General features: G+C 43.6%; 1 protein-coding gene across 2 annotated transcripts in view; it reads right to left on the bottom strand.

Annotated features, from left to right (window-relative positions):
* Positions 1 to 3,598: 3,598 nt before the first annotated feature.
* Positions 3,599 to 18,154, bottom strand: part of cds2 (CDP-diacylglycerol synthase (phosphatidate cytidylyltransferase) 2) — a 41,167-nt gene continuing 26,611 nt past the window's right edge. For both annotated transcript variants that reach the window (XM_063194935.1, XM_063194936.1), the window contains exons 6-13: positions 17,190 to 17,248; positions 15,572 to 15,654; positions 13,896 to 13,983; positions 13,420 to 13,488; positions 10,349 to 10,501; positions 8,970 to 9,089; positions 6,788 to 6,891; positions 3,599 to 6,359 (exon numbers count right to left, since the gene is read on the bottom strand). In XM_063194935.1, coding sequence (XP_063051005.1) covers positions 6,233 to 6,359; positions 6,788 to 6,891; positions 8,970 to 9,089; positions 10,349 to 10,501; positions 13,420 to 13,488; positions 13,896 to 13,983; positions 15,572 to 15,654; positions 17,190 to 17,248 — 803 coding nt within the window. In that variant the 3' untranslated portion in view covers positions 3,599 to 6,232. The remainder of the gene's footprint in view (positions 6,360 to 6,787; positions 6,892 to 8,969; positions 9,090 to 10,348; positions 10,502 to 13,419; positions 13,489 to 13,895; positions 13,984 to 15,571; positions 15,655 to 17,189; positions 17,249 to 18,154) is intronic.

An 18,154-nucleotide genomic window follows, 5' to 3' on the forward strand; every position in this document is an offset into this window, starting at 1 on the left:
CACATCCTTTTCTCTCTCACTCGCTCTGTCTCTCTTTCAAACATGTTCTCTCTTGCACCTCCACCACTCCCCTGAGGTCTGTTTTCGAAAGAGCCGCCTGTGTGTGTGTGTGTGTGTGTGTGTGTGTGTGTGTGTGTGTGTGTGTGTGTGTGTGTGTGTGTGTGTGTGTGTATTTGAGAGTCCTCCTGTGTTTGGTGGAAGACTTTCCTCATACTTGTAAATAGCACTGAAAGACATGGGCCTCAGCACTCTCTGAAACACACAGTCGTAAACATTTACAAACTTATACAAGCAAGCACACTGCACCACTAACATGCTGTCCCCTCCTCTCTCTCTCACACACAAACACTGTAATTCTTCTTTCCTTTTTTGAAAAGGAGGAAGTGAATGAGCCCTGTGCCACACTGACGGTCATATTTCTCGACATGGAAATGCAATGCCGCAGTACTTTACGGCCCGAAGTATTTCATAACAACCCCACGAGCAGCAGCAGCAGCAGCAGCAGCAGCAGCAGCGAGACGCCTGAGCACAGGCTTTCACTGGCACAGCCCGTTCAGGACCGTTGCAAGGTATTTGGAGGCCTTACGCTACAAGAGATCTGGGGAGGCCCCCCCCCTCAAGGGCCACCTTGATTAGAGTGTCATGGCACTTTTCAGTCATAGAATTTAGTGAGGTACTGCCTTGGTCATTTCAATACATAGCAGTTGTTACCAAAGGGGCCCCATTTCAGCTGAGGGGCAGTAGGCTATTGCCTAGTTTGTCTACCTGGTTATGACAGGCCTGAGGCCCTCCAATAGTCATTTGGAGGGAAAGGGCTTCAGGATGAGACGCTTGGGGGGAGGACCTTTTTGTCATTACTGCATACCAGACTAAATTGACAAGAATCTTGCCAGATTTAGCATCATGATTGGGAAGAGAGAGAGAGATCAAAAAAAATCATGAGTCCTATTTAAGCAGAGGGGAAAAAAGGAACTCTATACAGTTCATAGAGGAAGGGGAAGAAGAAAAAAATGACAAGGACATTGAAACACATTTTTGCTTTACTTTTAATGGCAGTTGAATGAAAAACAAAGAGGGGAAAGCACAGGTAACACAATGCATAATACCGGTAATAATAATTGCAATAATAACATTAACAATAATATTTGAGCAAAAAAAGCGCAATCGTGATTCATGAAGTCAACAGGTCATACCCAACTCAAAACAGACAATAGAGAAGGCATGATGAGATATCTCCTGGAAGAGAAGCAATACCTGGCGGGTTAAATACTCAGGTGTGTGCACACACTGTACGAAGTAAGAAGTAGCAGCTGCAGCAGCAAGCAGAGGACTATAGTGTTGTCTACACAAGGCCTGAATGGGTGATGTGTCCATAATCATAGCTCCATCTGCAGGGGCCCCAACCCACCAAATCAGGTGTGCACGTCTTTCTATACCCTCCCGACCTTTCCTGCGGCCTCCAGCCTTGTAGTGCTAGGCCTGATGTCACTGCCTACTAATGTTTTTGTTAAATATCTTACAAAAACTTCAAAGGTCAGACATTAAATGGGAGAAACCACCCAAAACGCAGATTGACATTCCACACATTGACAGCAGGGTATGGTTTTCTTCACACCCCAGGGCAACACAGAAGCCACAGGAAATGAAGGCTGGACAAAGATTGACATGCACATCAAGTCTCCATGATGGTGGTGCTGCTGCAAGCTGCCCGCATCTCCCTGGATGTACGGTTGCTATCGACCTCTAGTGGCCACAATAGGTACACCACCAAAGTCAATTCAAAATATTGCATCCAGGTAGCAACACATCGTTTCCCGCCATCAGTGACTTTTTTTGAAGTATTGAAAACTTGAAAACCACAACAGTTCTACTCTAATGAATCCCTGGCCTTGCTACAGCGTAACACTTTGACAAATATGGCGTAGGCTATAGCACAGACTTGCAAAGCAAAACACAAAAACAATCAACTGAGAAATGTATAACCAACAGACAGAAAAGCAATAACTCTATACATGTACATAAATATTTTCTGTATAGTATGCGTCATATAATTTGCTATAAAATTTTGCACAATTAAATGAGGACAGCAACATAATTGCCCATAACCGAACCACAAAAAAAAAAATACTTTGCACCATTATAGTTAAAAACCCATTTAATATAATCACAGGTAAGATGTTGATTTCCTCACAACATTTAAAGGTTTACAAACAAAAACAAGAAACAGACCACGACAATGACAACTCAATAACCAGATCGAAATAATAGTAAGAAACACTTGATAGATTTTTTTCATGTTATCACAATATAGCAGAAATGGAGTCAGACCAGTCAGTTCAATAAGCAGTTCTGGGTGAAATAATACTCTGTGTATTAAACGTATTTATACAGCACTGTGGCGGTGAAGAGAAGGGAACGCTAGTTAATAATGATCCTTCCTTTACTGGTTCCTAAACCACAACAACCAAAAACAAGAGGTCAACTGAATACACATAATATGAAATGTCAAATTGTTTGATCTCTGTTTTGGGATTATTTGGCAGAGTCAATCTTGAACATACTAAATCACTTGGGGAAGGGGAAACAAATGTTATGGCTTGCTGCGTTTGTGAGGGGAAGATGAATAAGTCATCATCATACCAGTGCAAAAGAATTACTCAACAAAGCAATAACAAGAAACACACCAGACACAGGGAGTAACCTGTGGCCTAAGTACGATGAGGCCAGGCCAGCTTTCAACATCACAGCTGGTGAGAACCACCACTTCGATGAAGATACATGACCTCCTCGTGTAACAAGAATATGAAGCCATGGTCATGAAAGCCATGTTCAGTTTTTGGGGACACGATCGAGCAGATTAAGCATTGTTTTTTTCTTTATTTTAGCAATTCCTTTCTCAATTTGTCAAAACATTGCCTACAGTGTGTGGATGTAACTGTTGTAACTTTTGCAACTGTAACTTCCAATGCAAACTACACATGACCTTTTGACAGATAGGCCTAACCACCAAAATTAGTAAGCACGATTAAAAAGCATCTAATGAAACTCAACAAGTCTCATAAAAACGTGTATTCTACAAAAAAGTGTGTTTAAACGTTGCTGAAGTAAGATGGGGCAGTGCTGACTGAATGTACTTTTAAAGATCTACTGTATGACCGACAACACACTTACTGTACAGTGCAGTAAGCACTTCGTTATGTAACATTATGGCAGTGAGTATTCATACTAACATTTTAGTACAAATTAGCTGAACCCCAGTAATATGGCAGTGAATATCAGTATGGGGATGATTTGGCCTATTCTCTTCAACAAAAGGTTCACCTTTTAAAGGCTTCCCGTTGAGGCCATTGTCCCTTTAAACACATGACACTGGGTGGTCACAGTGAGAGTCCTACAGAGGCAGGTGAATGTGTATGTGAGTGACCCAGAGAGAGTAGATAAGAGAGAGGTTCCATTGGCCCATTGTTTCCGGGTTCTACCTGAGGACTGTTCTATTCAATGCTAGGAGCATTATGACACGCCCCTTTAGGCAGATCGGAACCTGGTCATGTTAGGTGCCCATAGAAACCTATGTTGGCATATCTCTATATACTTAAAGAATCCCTGACTGACCCTGGGATGCTTCTGACGCACATTTCGGCTATCTGAGGTTTTCTTTCAGTGGGCTGGTTTGGATTAGTTTGGTTTGGGTTGGAAGATGGTCCCTTCAAGAAATCATAACAAAAGGAGGATTGACATATTGGCGACAGAAACAAACAGCTTAGGTTTTAGCTCACTTTAGCTAACACAGCAATCACGGCAAAAGACTGTACAGCTAATAGGCTACACAAGCTGAAGCACACACTGATTCACTGCCAAAATTAAGCACAACTCATTATCAACACTGTACATTTCCTCTCTCCATTTCCCCCATATATATAAATAGGTATATATTAGGTAGTCTGTAGTACTGTTTTGTTAGCTATCTGTAATTTTGAAACACAAAATTCAACCCATCAACTTAAGAAACCTATTGTAAACAAAACATTTGAAACGACACACTGTCCATTGCTGTTCCATTTCTTTTTTTTTTTTGAATGGCTCAGTAAGAAGTGTGAATAAATACGAATGAAATGACAAGTTTACCAACTATGGGACAAGCAAAGGCCTATGTAACTCAAGCCAGAGACCTAGCCAAAGCTGTAGCCTGGACACGCCTCTAGCCTGAGTGTGCAGACCTGTGGGCCTGTGTACAAGGTCAACACAACTATGCAACCAAACACACATCTCTCACACCTCTCTTCACTTTCAAGCTCCGATACATGACTGGAAACTTTCAAGCTCTTCCATGTGGTCATTGCTGCCGTACCTACAGAGCAAACCAGCAAAAGCATCAGCAATTTAGCAACAGAGCTGGACTCTTAACTTTCCCCCCACCCTCTCCAACCACTGACAGCCCTGATGACGTTTGGGCGAGAGTGACCCATTTAACACAATCTCAGCCAGACACAGTCAGTTCAGTGTGCTCTATATGCTAGCTACACCACCACTATACAGCACAGAGTGTGGTTGACCTCAGTTGGAGTTGGCCTTCATGACACAGGAAACAAGAACTGTATCAGTAGTGACAAGCACCAACAGCAGTAACAATCACTGTAACTGTCTGTAACTGTAATGACAAGCAGTGTAACAGTAGTGACACTGGTCTGCTACACTCCCCTCCCACTTGCCAGTCTACACTCCGTATGGCACCATCTTCTGTGTGTGTGTGCGTGTGCGTGTGCGTGTGCGTGTGCGTGTGTGTGTGTGTGTGTGTGTGTGTGACTACACAGTGCTGGACTGCACATGGCTGCCATGCCAACAGAACTGCTCTGCCGCATGCCTCCAATACCTCATATCCTCAAACTCTCAGAAACGGCATGAGAGAAACAGAGAGTGAAAAATACAGATACGAAGAAAACCAAGAAAGGACAGGCCGAATGAAGGACCCTGATTGTTAACTTTGACCACTTAAATACCAAAACACACCTGAATACTGCATTCTAAGAAATGTCTGACCAAACCGTTACACATAAAAGGAAACAAAAATGGCACAGAAAGCACATAAAACATAAAAGGGGCAGGCTGTGACAGTGTGACCTCGTGGAGCAGTGCATTAAAATAAAAAAGAAAACAAACCAATTAAAACATGTAACTTCACATGTTAGGCGCAACATTATAGAAGTATAGTAATATATACTAAATATATAGTATTGTGCTGTATACACGTGGAAATGTACAGCTGAATTTCAAGAAAATGAGTGTTTCTGTGCACTGCAGGGCTATACATGGTGCTCTCTACCTGACAACACAGGAGAAAAACAGTGACACAGAAAATATACAGTGACTGGAGAGCAACAAAAAAAGAAAGAAACACTGACGAGTTGAAACAAATAAACAAACAAACAAACACTGGCTATGGAGACATTCAAAAATGGCAGCACAACATGACAGCCATTCATTCACACACAGTCTCGCACACACGAAAAACCTCTCACTCACGCACATATACACACAAAAGCTCTCACTCGCTCACACATACACACGCGGAATGACCCAAAGCTTTTAGTTAAGTGGTGGGTGGTTTTGTTTGGAGGGTATGATGAGGGTAATAATGTTGGTCGAACTCATCTTCCCCTCGCTCTCTCCTTGATCTTTGTTCATACTCTTGTCTCATCACCACCACCACCACCGCCACCACCGCCACTACGACCATCATGTCCACCATCCAAGCCCTGGATAGCCTCCTCCATCCTCCTTCCCTCCTCTCCTCCTCCAGTCTCAATCCCTCTCTCCTTCCTCCTCCTCCTCCTCCTCCTCCTCCTCCATTGCTACTGAGCAGAGGTGTCAATACTTGGTTCGGAAAGTTATAAAAAACCCTGCCACAAACTAGGCAAGTCCAGTTATGTACTTAGTGATGTCAACTGTGCTGGAAAGAAACTATGGCAGGGTTTTTGAATGGCTACTTTTGAACTGGGCTTTTGACACCTCTGCTAGCGAGGCAGAAAAAGGTGAAGGTGGAGGAGGCTGGGCCTCCATCCTCCAACCTCCCCCTCCATCCTTACCAAGGCAGATGGGGGAGGAGGTGGAGGTGTAGGTGAAGGAAGCAGGACCTCCATTCTCCATCCCTACCAAGGCAGATGGGGGAGGAGATGGAGGATGGAGGATGGAGGCTGGAGGCTGGAGGCTGTGTGCCTGGTGCCGTGGTCGCCACCTACTCCTCAGCCGCGGGCAGCAGCCCTTTCTCGATCAGGTGGGTCTTCATGGAGTTGAAGATCTGCAGCTGCTGGTCCAGACGCAGGGCCAGGAGCTGCTGGATCACCTTGGTGGGGTTGGGCCCTCTGGAGGGCAGGAAACACAGACAGTAAACAGGATTATAATGTGATATGTGATACCACATATAATTCCAAACGACCTGGTTCTTTCCTGTCCGAATTCAACCAGGTGATCATTCAACCAGCCAATCACCTGGTTGGATTTGACAGGTAAAACCAGGTCATTTGGAATATGTGGCACTGAATTATAAAGTTCTGAATCCAGGTTGCCCATCACTGATTATGGATATATGCAGTGTATTTATCACACATTTATCCCCTCCCCTTTCTGTCCTGTGTGTTTTTTCTTTCCATTCTTTCTCTCTTTCTTTCTTTCTTTCTTTCTTTCTTTCCTTCTGTTCATTTGTTATTGTTTGTTTGTCTTTCAATTCTTTCTCTGCATTCCCTGTGTAAGTATTCCAGTGCTGTGTTGCAGTAGTAGCCAATAGCCATACCTGATGAAGCTGGCGATGTAGACGTTGACAAAGGTGGCCATCAGGTACTGGCAGTCGAAGCGGTCCATGATGCCGCCGTGGCCGGGAATGGTGTTGGCAAAGTCCTGCGTGTGACAAAACATCAGCAAGTACAACACTATTTAACTGGTTCACTTAACCACTTACCTTTTTTATTGCCATTGTTAATCCAAAAATTGCAAATTAAGCTGCATGTCTTGTAGCACTTGTGCTATACACATAACTATACACATGCTATACACAACACAATATTATTAATATTATTATTATCATCATCACAATAACACTACTATTATAATGCTATACTTTTTATGCTAGTTCTAAATTGTCATCTAATCTTCTTGACTACACACCACATAAGTGCTACTGCATTATTATTGGTGCTAAGTATGTGACCATAAGTTATTTTTCTGTGGAACTGCCCACAAGAGGGTCAAACAGAGGGCAGAGAAGGTCACACGTGGCCAGCAGAGACAGGTGGTCCAGCACAGTTGGTTACAGTAATGAGATATGGACAGACAGACAAACACAACACAAGACATACAAGCAGATAGATGTGCACACAGACAAACGCACACACACACACGCACACACACACACGCACGCACGCACGCACGCACGCACGCACGCACGCACGCACGCACGCACGCACGCACGCACGCACAGGCTCCGTGAGACTGCTAACTGGAACAGTATTTCTCCGAGATATTAATAGAGTTGGGGGCAGCCCCTCGGATGACTTCTGAGAAACAAATAGAAACAAGCACAAGAGGAGAGCCCAGGTAACGTGGAGCAGCTGGAGCTTCATTCCCCTAACCCAGTGATTCTCAAAGTGTGGTCCGGGGCCCACTGGTGGTCCGCGACAGAGCTCAGGTGGTCCGCAAAGGGATTTCTACTTTTACAAGACAAGTTAGAAAAAGGCTGTATTTGTAACATTATTACAAAGCCAAACGTGTCTGGAGTCATATTTTCACCACAATAAGACAGGGTTGTAAATGTGAATAAAAAGTGATCTGCATCAAAATTAGTATCGAAATAGCACCCGTCAACTGTCAATTCAGTTGACAGGTGGTCCCTGAACATTTTTGGGGGGACAAAATGGTCCTTGGTCTGAACAAGTTTGAGAATCACTGTCCTAACCGGAGGACCCAAAGCTACAGACATGTTAGTTGACTCCCAGGACAACGGTAATCACGTTACGTTACACCCTCCCCTCTCTGACTGATCGAATCAAAGGCAAAAAAACCCCTGTGTGCACACACAGGACTCGTGTTCTCATGGCTTGGCCTAAGTGGAGAAGATGACTTAAGAGTGGGACTGAGATTGAATTAAGGGGACATGTTCTTGCAGTGAGGTAAGGAGGAGAAGGCAAGGGAGGAAAAAGAAAACATTCTGGACTTCTGCAGGAGCTGGTGCTGTTGTGGGAGAATTTGTTGTTGGAGAAAAGAGCTAGTGTATTTGGTAACCGGTTTCCTTGATGATGGAGAAGGTTTCCTACGATAGTTTAAAAAATTAAAATAAACACAAGACGAGATGTTTAACTACAGGGTCTTCACAGGGCTAACCTTCTATGAACCTCTGGATGGATGGATCCTCTCAGTCATCTAGTTTGTTGTGCGCATCAGTCACCATTAAGATAATTTCTAGATGTAACCCATCTCCTCAAGGTATCACAGGTATCTATGAACACCTATTATCTGCAATGGCCAGAAAGCAGCACACATACTCAATGCCCAATGGTCATCACTTTAAGATAATCTACATTCTACATTCTGTCATTACGAGTCTGGCCCAACCTACACTGCATTGTATGCTGCATAAAAACTTTCCATCTGTCTGACAAACATGCCTGACCGGTCCTTTAGCAACATTGGCCGCCATATTGATTGTGATATTCTCCTGACCTCCACATCATTTTTCTTTTTGTTTGTTTTTGTATTGGTCTTGCCTGTATAAAAAAATACCATAAATAAAAAGCATAAAAAAAACCATTGGCCACCATTAGGCAGTCATGAGTAAGTGGTTAGGGCGTCAGACTAGTAGCCCAAAAATTGCCGGTAGACTCCCGACCTGCCAGGTTGGTGGGTGGAGTAATTAACCAGTGCTCTTTCAATCCTCATCCCATGACTGAGGCACCCTGAGCAAACCCATCTTTCTGACGCACCTTGATCTTGAAGGCCCTCTTGAAGCCGCTGGCGAAGAATCCGCCGAAGGGGCCCATGACCGAGGCGAAGGTGGACAGGGCGATGGTGTGGATCTGGAAGGGGTACATACGCACCGTCGACTGCAGAGGGACAAGAGGAGGCCAGGTCAGTTTCGTACATGTATTGAACTAGGAAATGGCTTTGGGCTGCATATTAGGGTCGGTAACAGAAATTACAAACTTGTACTGGGAATAGAAGGGAATACATGAGAACAGATGTTGAGTCTCAATGAACAAACCTCCTGAAGCTTCCTAACATCACAGTCTTCGAGAGCATGTTTTAAAACTCAAAAGTCTGTGTAAGGTGAAAACCCTATTCCCTAAAAAGGCAAAGTGCAGTAACAATGCCATCATTGAAACTGTGAAAAAGGCCTCAAGGTATCTTGGTATTAGGTTAGATACTGCAGTTACTGCAAATTTGACAAAGCAATATCTCTAAAATGGCACATATTTGAACCACAAGGCATAGACACAAGACGAAGCAGGTAGAATGAAGCCCATTTTCAGTCTAAACTCAATTTTGACAAGTTACGTAGTTGCTACACTTTGCCTTTGTACAGCAGAATATTTCCATAACACTTGATCTTACATCTTTGGCATATGTCAAAACAGCTCCGACATGGATAATAGGAAGTCTACAGAGAGCTGTATCTACAGTAAATAATAGCAACATACACAAAGCTTAACACAGCACTTGACAGTAAAACTCTTTAAAAGACCATTTTATTTTTCATAAAACAAGGTCAAGTCAGGCTTCATGTCAATCGGTGATTGCAAAAAATATATCTAACATGCGAGCAGATAATCGTATGCCGAGATACAATAACAAGGTTAAAAACACACTCGCCCTGGGGGTCCTGTGGCAGAGCACACTAAGGCCTGCGACCATAATGGGGACACAGGGCACTATGGGGACACCCAGGTCGAATCTGACCTGGGTCCTTTCCCATCCCTTCCCCCATTTCTCTCTCCCCGTCTCTTCCTGGCTAATTCTCTCAATAAGGGCACAAAAAGGCCATGAACGCGACCAGAGAGAGTAGAGAGAGAGAGAGGTTCCATTGGCTCATTGTTTCTGGGTTCTACAATTCCAAGGGGGATGGGGGGAAATCTAGCCAGGCTGCGCCCTCCTAGTGATGCAACACCTTCGGCGATTGCAAGTCTATGATAATCAGGCAAGGGGAATCCACCTTTAGGCAGACCTAAGGACTGTTCTATTCAATGCTAGGAGTATTATGACACGCCCCTTTAGGCAGACCGGAACCTGTTCATGTTAGGTGCCCATAGCAACCTATTACATTGGCATATCTCTATATACTTAAAGAATCTCTGACGCGACTCACCCAGCCGGTGAGGGTCTCCAGGACGGTGGGCAGGGTGTAGTCCTGCAGCTGGAAAAGCTCAGAGGGCTCGCAGTCCACTGTGAAGCTGTTGGAGTCATTATTGAACTCCACCGGGCACACAAAGTAGCTGTAGCCTGCCATCACGTAGGAGAGCTAAAGGCCAGAAAAAGATAAAAGTCTGATGAAAAATACATTCCTTCTACAGTATGTCACTAAGTATTGTGTTTGTCTTTTCTGTAAAAGTGCACTACTGTGTAGAATGTGGCCAGAATGGGTACTGCACAGAGGCGATTCCTCTTTGAGTACAAGGGAGGCGCCGCCTCCTGTCCAAAATCACGGAGAAATAGTATGTAAACTAATGCTTTACACGACTTAATATCATTGCTATTTCAGACCCAGCTCCATAGATGCATGTGCTCAACTTAGAGATTAAACCAATCTGTAATAAGATCCCGAAGCTCGTACGAGTTTTTTTTTCCGCTCATGACAACGCAAGCGAGTCGAGTCTCAATGGACTTCAATGGCATGTGGGATTGTGCGCTTTTTCAATGGCAAAATGCTAAACGGTCATTGGCTATTGCCGTGAAATTTTTTTAATTTTGAGACTGAGCCTCACTGGGAGTGAATGGAGAAGAGAGAGGAGGGGGGAGGGACCGGAGACTGGAGCTCCGACTTGTGATTGGGTGAACCCCGTGTCAGTAGGCTACAGTAGTTGATTTCATTTCGAAATGCGGATATGTTATTAATTTGACTGAGAAGTTTCGTCGTGATAACCAGTAGGGAAGCTATTCATTGCGTTGTACTCCAGTTTTGTGTACATATTCTTGTAAACCTAGTGTTGCGAATAAAGTCTTAATAGTGGCACGTCCTTATCCTTTTTAATCTCCCAATTCAAAAGTTGAGGTTGCCTACTTTTCGTTATTGCTAGCTTGCAAGAAAGCTAGAGAGCTATGCAAAATGAAATGCCAAGCATTGTGGATTAAATTCTGGCGAATTCCAGTCGTCCTTATGAGGAGAAAATGAATATCAAGGAGCAGAGCAGAGCACTGCCTAATATTGACTTGGTGAAAAAGGTAGGGAAGAACAAACTTTTCTTTTGAGCTTTCGTGGTGTCTGATCAACTGGTTAACTGCCAAGTCCCGTGAGTGGCGAGTCCTTTCCTACTGTGCTGTTAAGCCGTGCACCCAGTAATGAACAAAGACAACGAAGGCAAACTCAATCACATCATTATGTGGCGGAGGTAGGCCTAATGAATAATAATAATAATAAAAACATTTCCCTATGAATAGGCTACAAGGGGGATAATGATTAATGATTAACAAATTTGTTTCAACAAGAGTCCTTCAGTGTGGGAGGGCAGGCCATATGTGACAGGACCAAGATGTGTGTCAAAATTGCCCCCCCCCCTTTTTTTTTTTTGCGTTCTGGACATATTGTAATTGAACAGCCTCCCCTGTTTGACAGACTACCAGCCGCCACTGGTACTGCAACTATGCTGCTCATTGAAACTGTGCTGCCTATTACCAAATTTGATCTTTTCATGAATATTCACTAAATAATACATCAATATTCACTAGTATATAACCAAAGTTTTGCAGCTAAAACGTCTATTTTGGGAAATTCAAAACGGCGGACCATGGAGAAGATCCCCTTTTCATGTATGGAAAGTGCCATTTTCCCAGTCATAATGAATACTTAGAATTTGGTGGTGGTGGTAAGTATTCATGAAAAAGGTAACATTTATGAATGGGCAGCATGAATACTCAAAATAAACTATTAAAAAATTGCACGGCGCACCTTTAAAAAAAATGGTGTCAACAGCCCACGCACCAATTTCAATAAGAAATCGAGCAACCTGCGTAAGTTCTGGCAGACCACGTAGTCAACTTTTGCCTACTGGCTGACGCCGACCCAACCCATACAACTCCCCACTAATCAGCTGCGCTTTGGTTAATCAGTTGCTACTTGCTAATTGGATGCTGACATTTGGCGCGCTTTATTTAAACTACCGAATTTGTTTTCCTGTCATTGCTTTTTGCTGCTTGTTTTGCTCCACCAGACTAATCATTGTCAAACAATGTCATATTGTTGTTGTTGCTTGCTCTGTTCTAGGAGGTATTTCGCCTTTCCAGCTAAATGGAAGGCACACCACCTGAGGATGCTGCTGTTCCCTGCATTGGCTTCCATGGAGCTAATGGAGAAGCCAGGGAACTTCCTCCGAACAGAACCATACCCCCAAACACAAATGTATGCATTCAGAAATAAAGCTTCTGAAATATATCTCCGTTTCCCGTCTCATTCTTGACTAGAGTGGATCTGACAGAACTAATGATTTGGTTTATTAGGTGGAAGTTTCCATTTCTAGTTCATACCAAGAACCATGTTGGGATTGTGGCATATGTGTGAAACCTAAATGGATTTGCTGCTTGTCGATGATATACTCAGACTAAAACCTAGCACAGCATGAGATGTTATTCCAGTTTCAAATGACACATAAACATCCCATCCCCTGCTGTTTGGAACTAGCGCCTGACATCAATATGCACCTTTAAATCTCTAGTCACAGCAAACTGAGCTGTGCCCTACATTTTTATCTAGCCCACTGGTCTGAAGCAAACACAGAGAAGCTCCAAAAACAACTTAGGCGACACTCAGTTGAGCTACTTTTTGAAATACGATTTGATAGACCTTGAAGTGCAAGATTAGGATGAAACTAGCAAAATGTTTCTTTAAGAGAAAAAGCAGGATTCATCTTTTTGGACACCTCTACGCAAACTCTATTGACACGATCTCGGCACTGACCAGGTTTTCCTATGAAATAATGTCAGTATTGCCCTATGTTTTCTTCTTTCACAAACAAAGCTCACCTAGTATGATATCGAATCACATGATGCCTGAACACTATCAAAATTTGCTCTTCACTGATTTTCACCACCCTACAATGGGTGGGCATTGCGAGCAAGTGGAGTAAATGATAATAGCCAGTGCCGTGTGGAAATGAGGGTCAGAGTATCCGTATCAGCAATAGTGTGATGTCAGGATTTCAGGCTGCTGTTGCTGCTGCTGCTTACCAAGATCCCAAACACAACTGTGGCAAAGAAGCCGCCGATGAAGCCCTCCCACGTCTTCTTAGGAGACAGCTGTGTGGACGAGAGAGAGAGAGAGAGAGAGAGAGAGAGAGAGAGAGAGAGAGAGAGAGAGAGATGAAGAGAGAGATAAAGCAAGCGAGAGAGAGAGAGTGAATGAGAGAGAGAAAGAGAGAGAGAAAGAGAGAGAGAGAGAGAGAGAGAGAGAGAGAGAGAGAGAGAGACAGATACAGAGAGAGAAGGAAGAGAAAGAGGGGGCGAAGGAGAGAGGGGGAGAGAGTGTGCGCACCATGAGTCAACAGTCTTCTTTCACCTGATAAAACCAAAGGCTAGATTCTGTAAAACATCATGGCTGCTAAGTGCAGAGCCATCAGTCTGGTTGATGAGAGGGGTTATAATCTAATATCTTTGGTCTAACTCTGTTGAGCCACCACAGATGTGGTGCAAGCTGTTCCGCTAACCTTGATAAGCGGAGTACGTCCGAAGAAGAAGCCAAACATGTAGGCCATGATGTCATTGCAGATGACACAGGAGATGGGCACGATGAACCTGGAGGAGGAGGAGGAGGAGGAGGAGGAGGAAGAGGAAGAGGAAGAGGAGGAGGAGGAAGAGGAGCAGGAGGTAGAGGGTTTATAGAGAAGAAAAAGGACAACTCATCCACATGACTGCACAAAACACTAAAACTATTATTTTGTTATAATAAGAGTAAAAAAAAAAAGCTTCACCACTCAAACCATTTCCATAAATAAGCTGTAGCCTTATTAAAAATTCAAGGAACTCAAACACTGTCAAAATGGCTAACAGATGGTTTTAAACAACCAGCACATGTTTGCATATTTGTACTATGCCCAATGTCAACATGCGTGAAAGTTTGCTTTGGACTACAGCTGTTCCTCGTGAGATGTGTCAATACAGAATCTATGCAAATACAGACCCAACCGGACATGCAGACTAGACAGACAGGATGTACAGTATTACTCTACATTTAGACTGATAGCCTCTGTTGACAGTTCACGGAGGGTGTGTATGGCGAAATGGGAGTTGTGTTTTCGTGAACATGCAGTCCAGCCTGATCTCACAGAATTCCATGAAATGGACACTGATTCTTGGGGCATGAAATCTGTGGCAGTTTCATGGATTTTCAGTAGCGTTTTGGAGAGCGCGCACATCCAGATTAGACAGGTGCCGGACTTAAGCACGATTAAACATGAAAAGAAGGAAGGTCCACACACTGTTGCTGTTCCAGGTTTATTAACACAACGTTTCGACCATGCAGTCTGGTCTTCGTCAGGTGTATGTGACTGTGTATGTACTTCACATACACCTGACGGAGACCAGACTGCATGGTCGAAACGTTGTGTTAATAAACCTGGAGCAGCAACAGTGTGCGGACCTTCCTTCTTTTCAAGTTTCATGGATTTTGCCAAAATTCAAATTTTAGGGTCACAGAGGTGTTTTCCGTGATGCACTCATGCTTTCTATATGCTCGATCATTGGAGAATTGACAAACTGGTGGTGGAATTGCCTATTTGTTCCAGTCGATTGATGACAAATTATATTACTAAACAAAAGAATGGTAAAGCAATTTATGTTGTGCCCAGACCAAAACAATACCTAACCCTAACCTATGTAAAGAAATGTTTTTGAGAAATACCTGTTCCATTTGGTTCATTGGCTACCAAGTTCTTGTACTAAACGAAAGAATGCTAGCAGTATCAGCTGTGTCCAGACCAAAACAATCCCTAACCCTAACCTGTGAGTAAGAAAGGTTTGAGAAATATCTTTGAAATATAAAAAAGAACACAAGTTGGAACATAAGACTGTGGGAACATTGAGCAAAGGGAATATAAGCTTAGAGAAAGCACTTCCATGGGCCCATAAAGGAAAGCATTTCCATGACCTTATCATGGAATTCTGGCAAAATCCATGAAACTGCCACAGATTTTGTGTCACAATGGTCCAATGTTCATGTCAAAGAATCCTGTGACATCATGTTGCACGGTCTGACTGGTGAATGGGTCCACCTCAATCAGAGGCAATAAAACCAACGGACCCCACAATGCATTTCGTCAACCAAGTCTATGAGATGTGTCGTGGTGAGAAGACCAGTATGAACGGCACTTTAATGTCCATTTACCAGATCATTCCCTCGAAGAGGTTGTGGATGATGAGGTGGGACTGGGTGACCACAATCAGGAGGGTGACGTGAGTCCAGCCAAACTGTCGGAGAGAAAGAAGGAAGGAGGGAAAGAACAAGGGGTGAGAAAAGACAAAAAGGGAGAAGAAACAGAGTGCCACAAAGGCAAAAATTTGAAAAATCCTTCATTCGAAATTCAATAATACACACATACAGAATTTTCATTACAACGCACACACCATACCATACACACAGTCAAAGACCATTTTCTGTCCTGACAATGTGGTTACACCAAATCAAGTTTGAAAGAACAGCGGTGAGAGAAGACAAAACCTGCTAAAAGGACACAGCAAGGGAGAGAAAAATGGTGTCTAAGACCTTTGCTTCCTCGAGAGCTATGACTCACACATGCCGTTGTATTTGCACACACCGCAGTGCTATCATGTGTCGGTATGGTAGTCACTGAACAACACGGTGTAAAATGGTGGGCATTGAAAAGAAATAAAGTGAACTAACAAGGCAATGGGGAAAAAGTGCTATGGATAATATGCTATGTCTAATTGTCTATTGTCCACACCTAAAGTCTGACTATGTCTACATGGGAAAGTAAGAAACGTAATTTCAATTCTATGTATGACCAGCGCATGAAAAGAAACTGACAATAAAGGCGACAAGTACTGCAGGTTGTTTATCTGTGTAAAATGGTGGGTATTACTGTGAGTATGTGGCTGCATGTTAATGTCAGTTGGAGTGTTTAATGTGTGTGCCTCTGCCTGACAGGTTTATAGAGTAACGCAACACATTACTGTATGATTAAGATCCAATTTCAGTGTGTACGAGCTTGTAAAAACTATGAAGCGGCTGCAATTTCTGCCACCAGCATGCTGAAAGCGTGTACTGTGTCTGTGTGTGTGTGTGTGTGTGTGTGTGTGTGTGTGTGTGTGTGTGTGTGTGTGTGTGTGTGTGTGTGTGTGTGTGTGTGTGTGTGTGTGTGTGTGTGTGTCCTAGTTAAGAGTCCTCAGAGATAGCCTGCACTGCATAGTGGCAAGTCTGCAGCTCCTGGGCTGAAGCCAAACTTCAGCTATGAGTGGACGTGTGTGCGTGGGGGCTGAGTGTGTGCGTATATAATGTATGTGCCTATGGGGGCGCAAGTATATGTGTATTGTATACTGTATCTGTGTGGCTGTACTTTTGCCTGAGGGTTTGTGTGTCTGAGAATGACCATGAGCATGTGCGTGTGCGTGTGTACGTACAGAACAGCCTGTGTGTGTGTGCGAGTATGAATGTGTACGGATGAATGTGTGCGTGCCTGCGTTTCTGCACATATGCCAGAGTGAGTATGTATTTACGTGTAGGTGTGTGTGTGACCGTGAGAGAGAAAGAGAGAGAGAGAGAGAGTGACAGTGTGTGTGTGTGTGTGTGTGTGTGTGTGTGTGTGTGTGTGTGTGTGTGTGTGTGTGTGTGTGTGTGTGTGTGTGTGTGTGTGTGTGTGTGTGTGTGTGTGTGTGTGTGTGTGTGTGTGTGTGTGTGTGTGTATGCCTGTTGGTGTGTGTGCCCGTGTCTGCGCTTGCTTCTGAGGCCCATCAATAATGCAGCAGCAGCAGAAGGTTCCACTTACCATGTAGAACTGCAGCCGATAATGCTTCTTCACCAGGCTCAGCACAAACATGCAGAAGCCTGCAGAGACACACACGCACACGCACGCACACGCACACACACACACACACGCACGCACACACACACACACATACGCACGCACACACACAAACAAGCACACATGCGCACACACACACACACACACACAGCATTAGAGCATTGAACCGTTCTGCTGACATACTCATCGTACACTGCACTGCACAGTGTTTGTATCAATGACACCGACCGTCTAGATCAGCAACTCCATACAGGACTATGCAGAGGTCGCACAGTCAGGCACATCACATCCCATCACAGAGCTGGTCAAAATGAGGACATACATACATTAATATCCTGTAATGAAATGGCGTGAACTAACAAGGCAATGGAAACCAACATGATGATGAACCTTGATGATGATGACAATGCTTTGCCATTTAATGTGAATGTGTAACTATGTACATTGTCCCACGTGTACGGCAGGATGCTCACCTGTGATTCATTCAAACCCTGCTGTCCTGCAACATTTATTTATCGTTTTTCTTAAAGGGACACTGTGTGAGATTTTTAGTTGTTTATTTCCAGAATTCATGCTGCCCACTCACTAATGTTAAATTTTTCATGAATATTTACCACCACCATCAAATTCGAAGTATTCATTATGACTGGAACAATTGCGCTTTTCATACATGAAAAGGGGGATCTTCTCCAGGGTCTGCCATTTTGAATTTCCTAAAATAGCCATTTTTGGCTGCAAAAATGACTGTAATTGGACCATACTAGAAAATATTTGTTTATTACTTAGTATACTTTCATGTAAAGATGAAATTTGGCAATAGGGAGCAGCATAGTTGCAGTACCTTTCTTTACCATTTCCTGCACAGTGTTCCTTTAAAGCATCATGTGTTGGCACATGAATGATCACTATGGGTCCCTTGGTTGGTAGTA

Source organism: Engraulis encrasicolus, chromosome 3 (assembly GCF_034702125.1).
Source record: "Engraulis encrasicolus isolate BLACKSEA-1 chromosome 3, IST_EnEncr_1.0, whole genome shotgun sequence".
Taxonomy (NCBI): domain Eukaryota; kingdom Metazoa; phylum Chordata; class Actinopteri; order Clupeiformes; family Engraulidae; genus Engraulis; species Engraulis encrasicolus.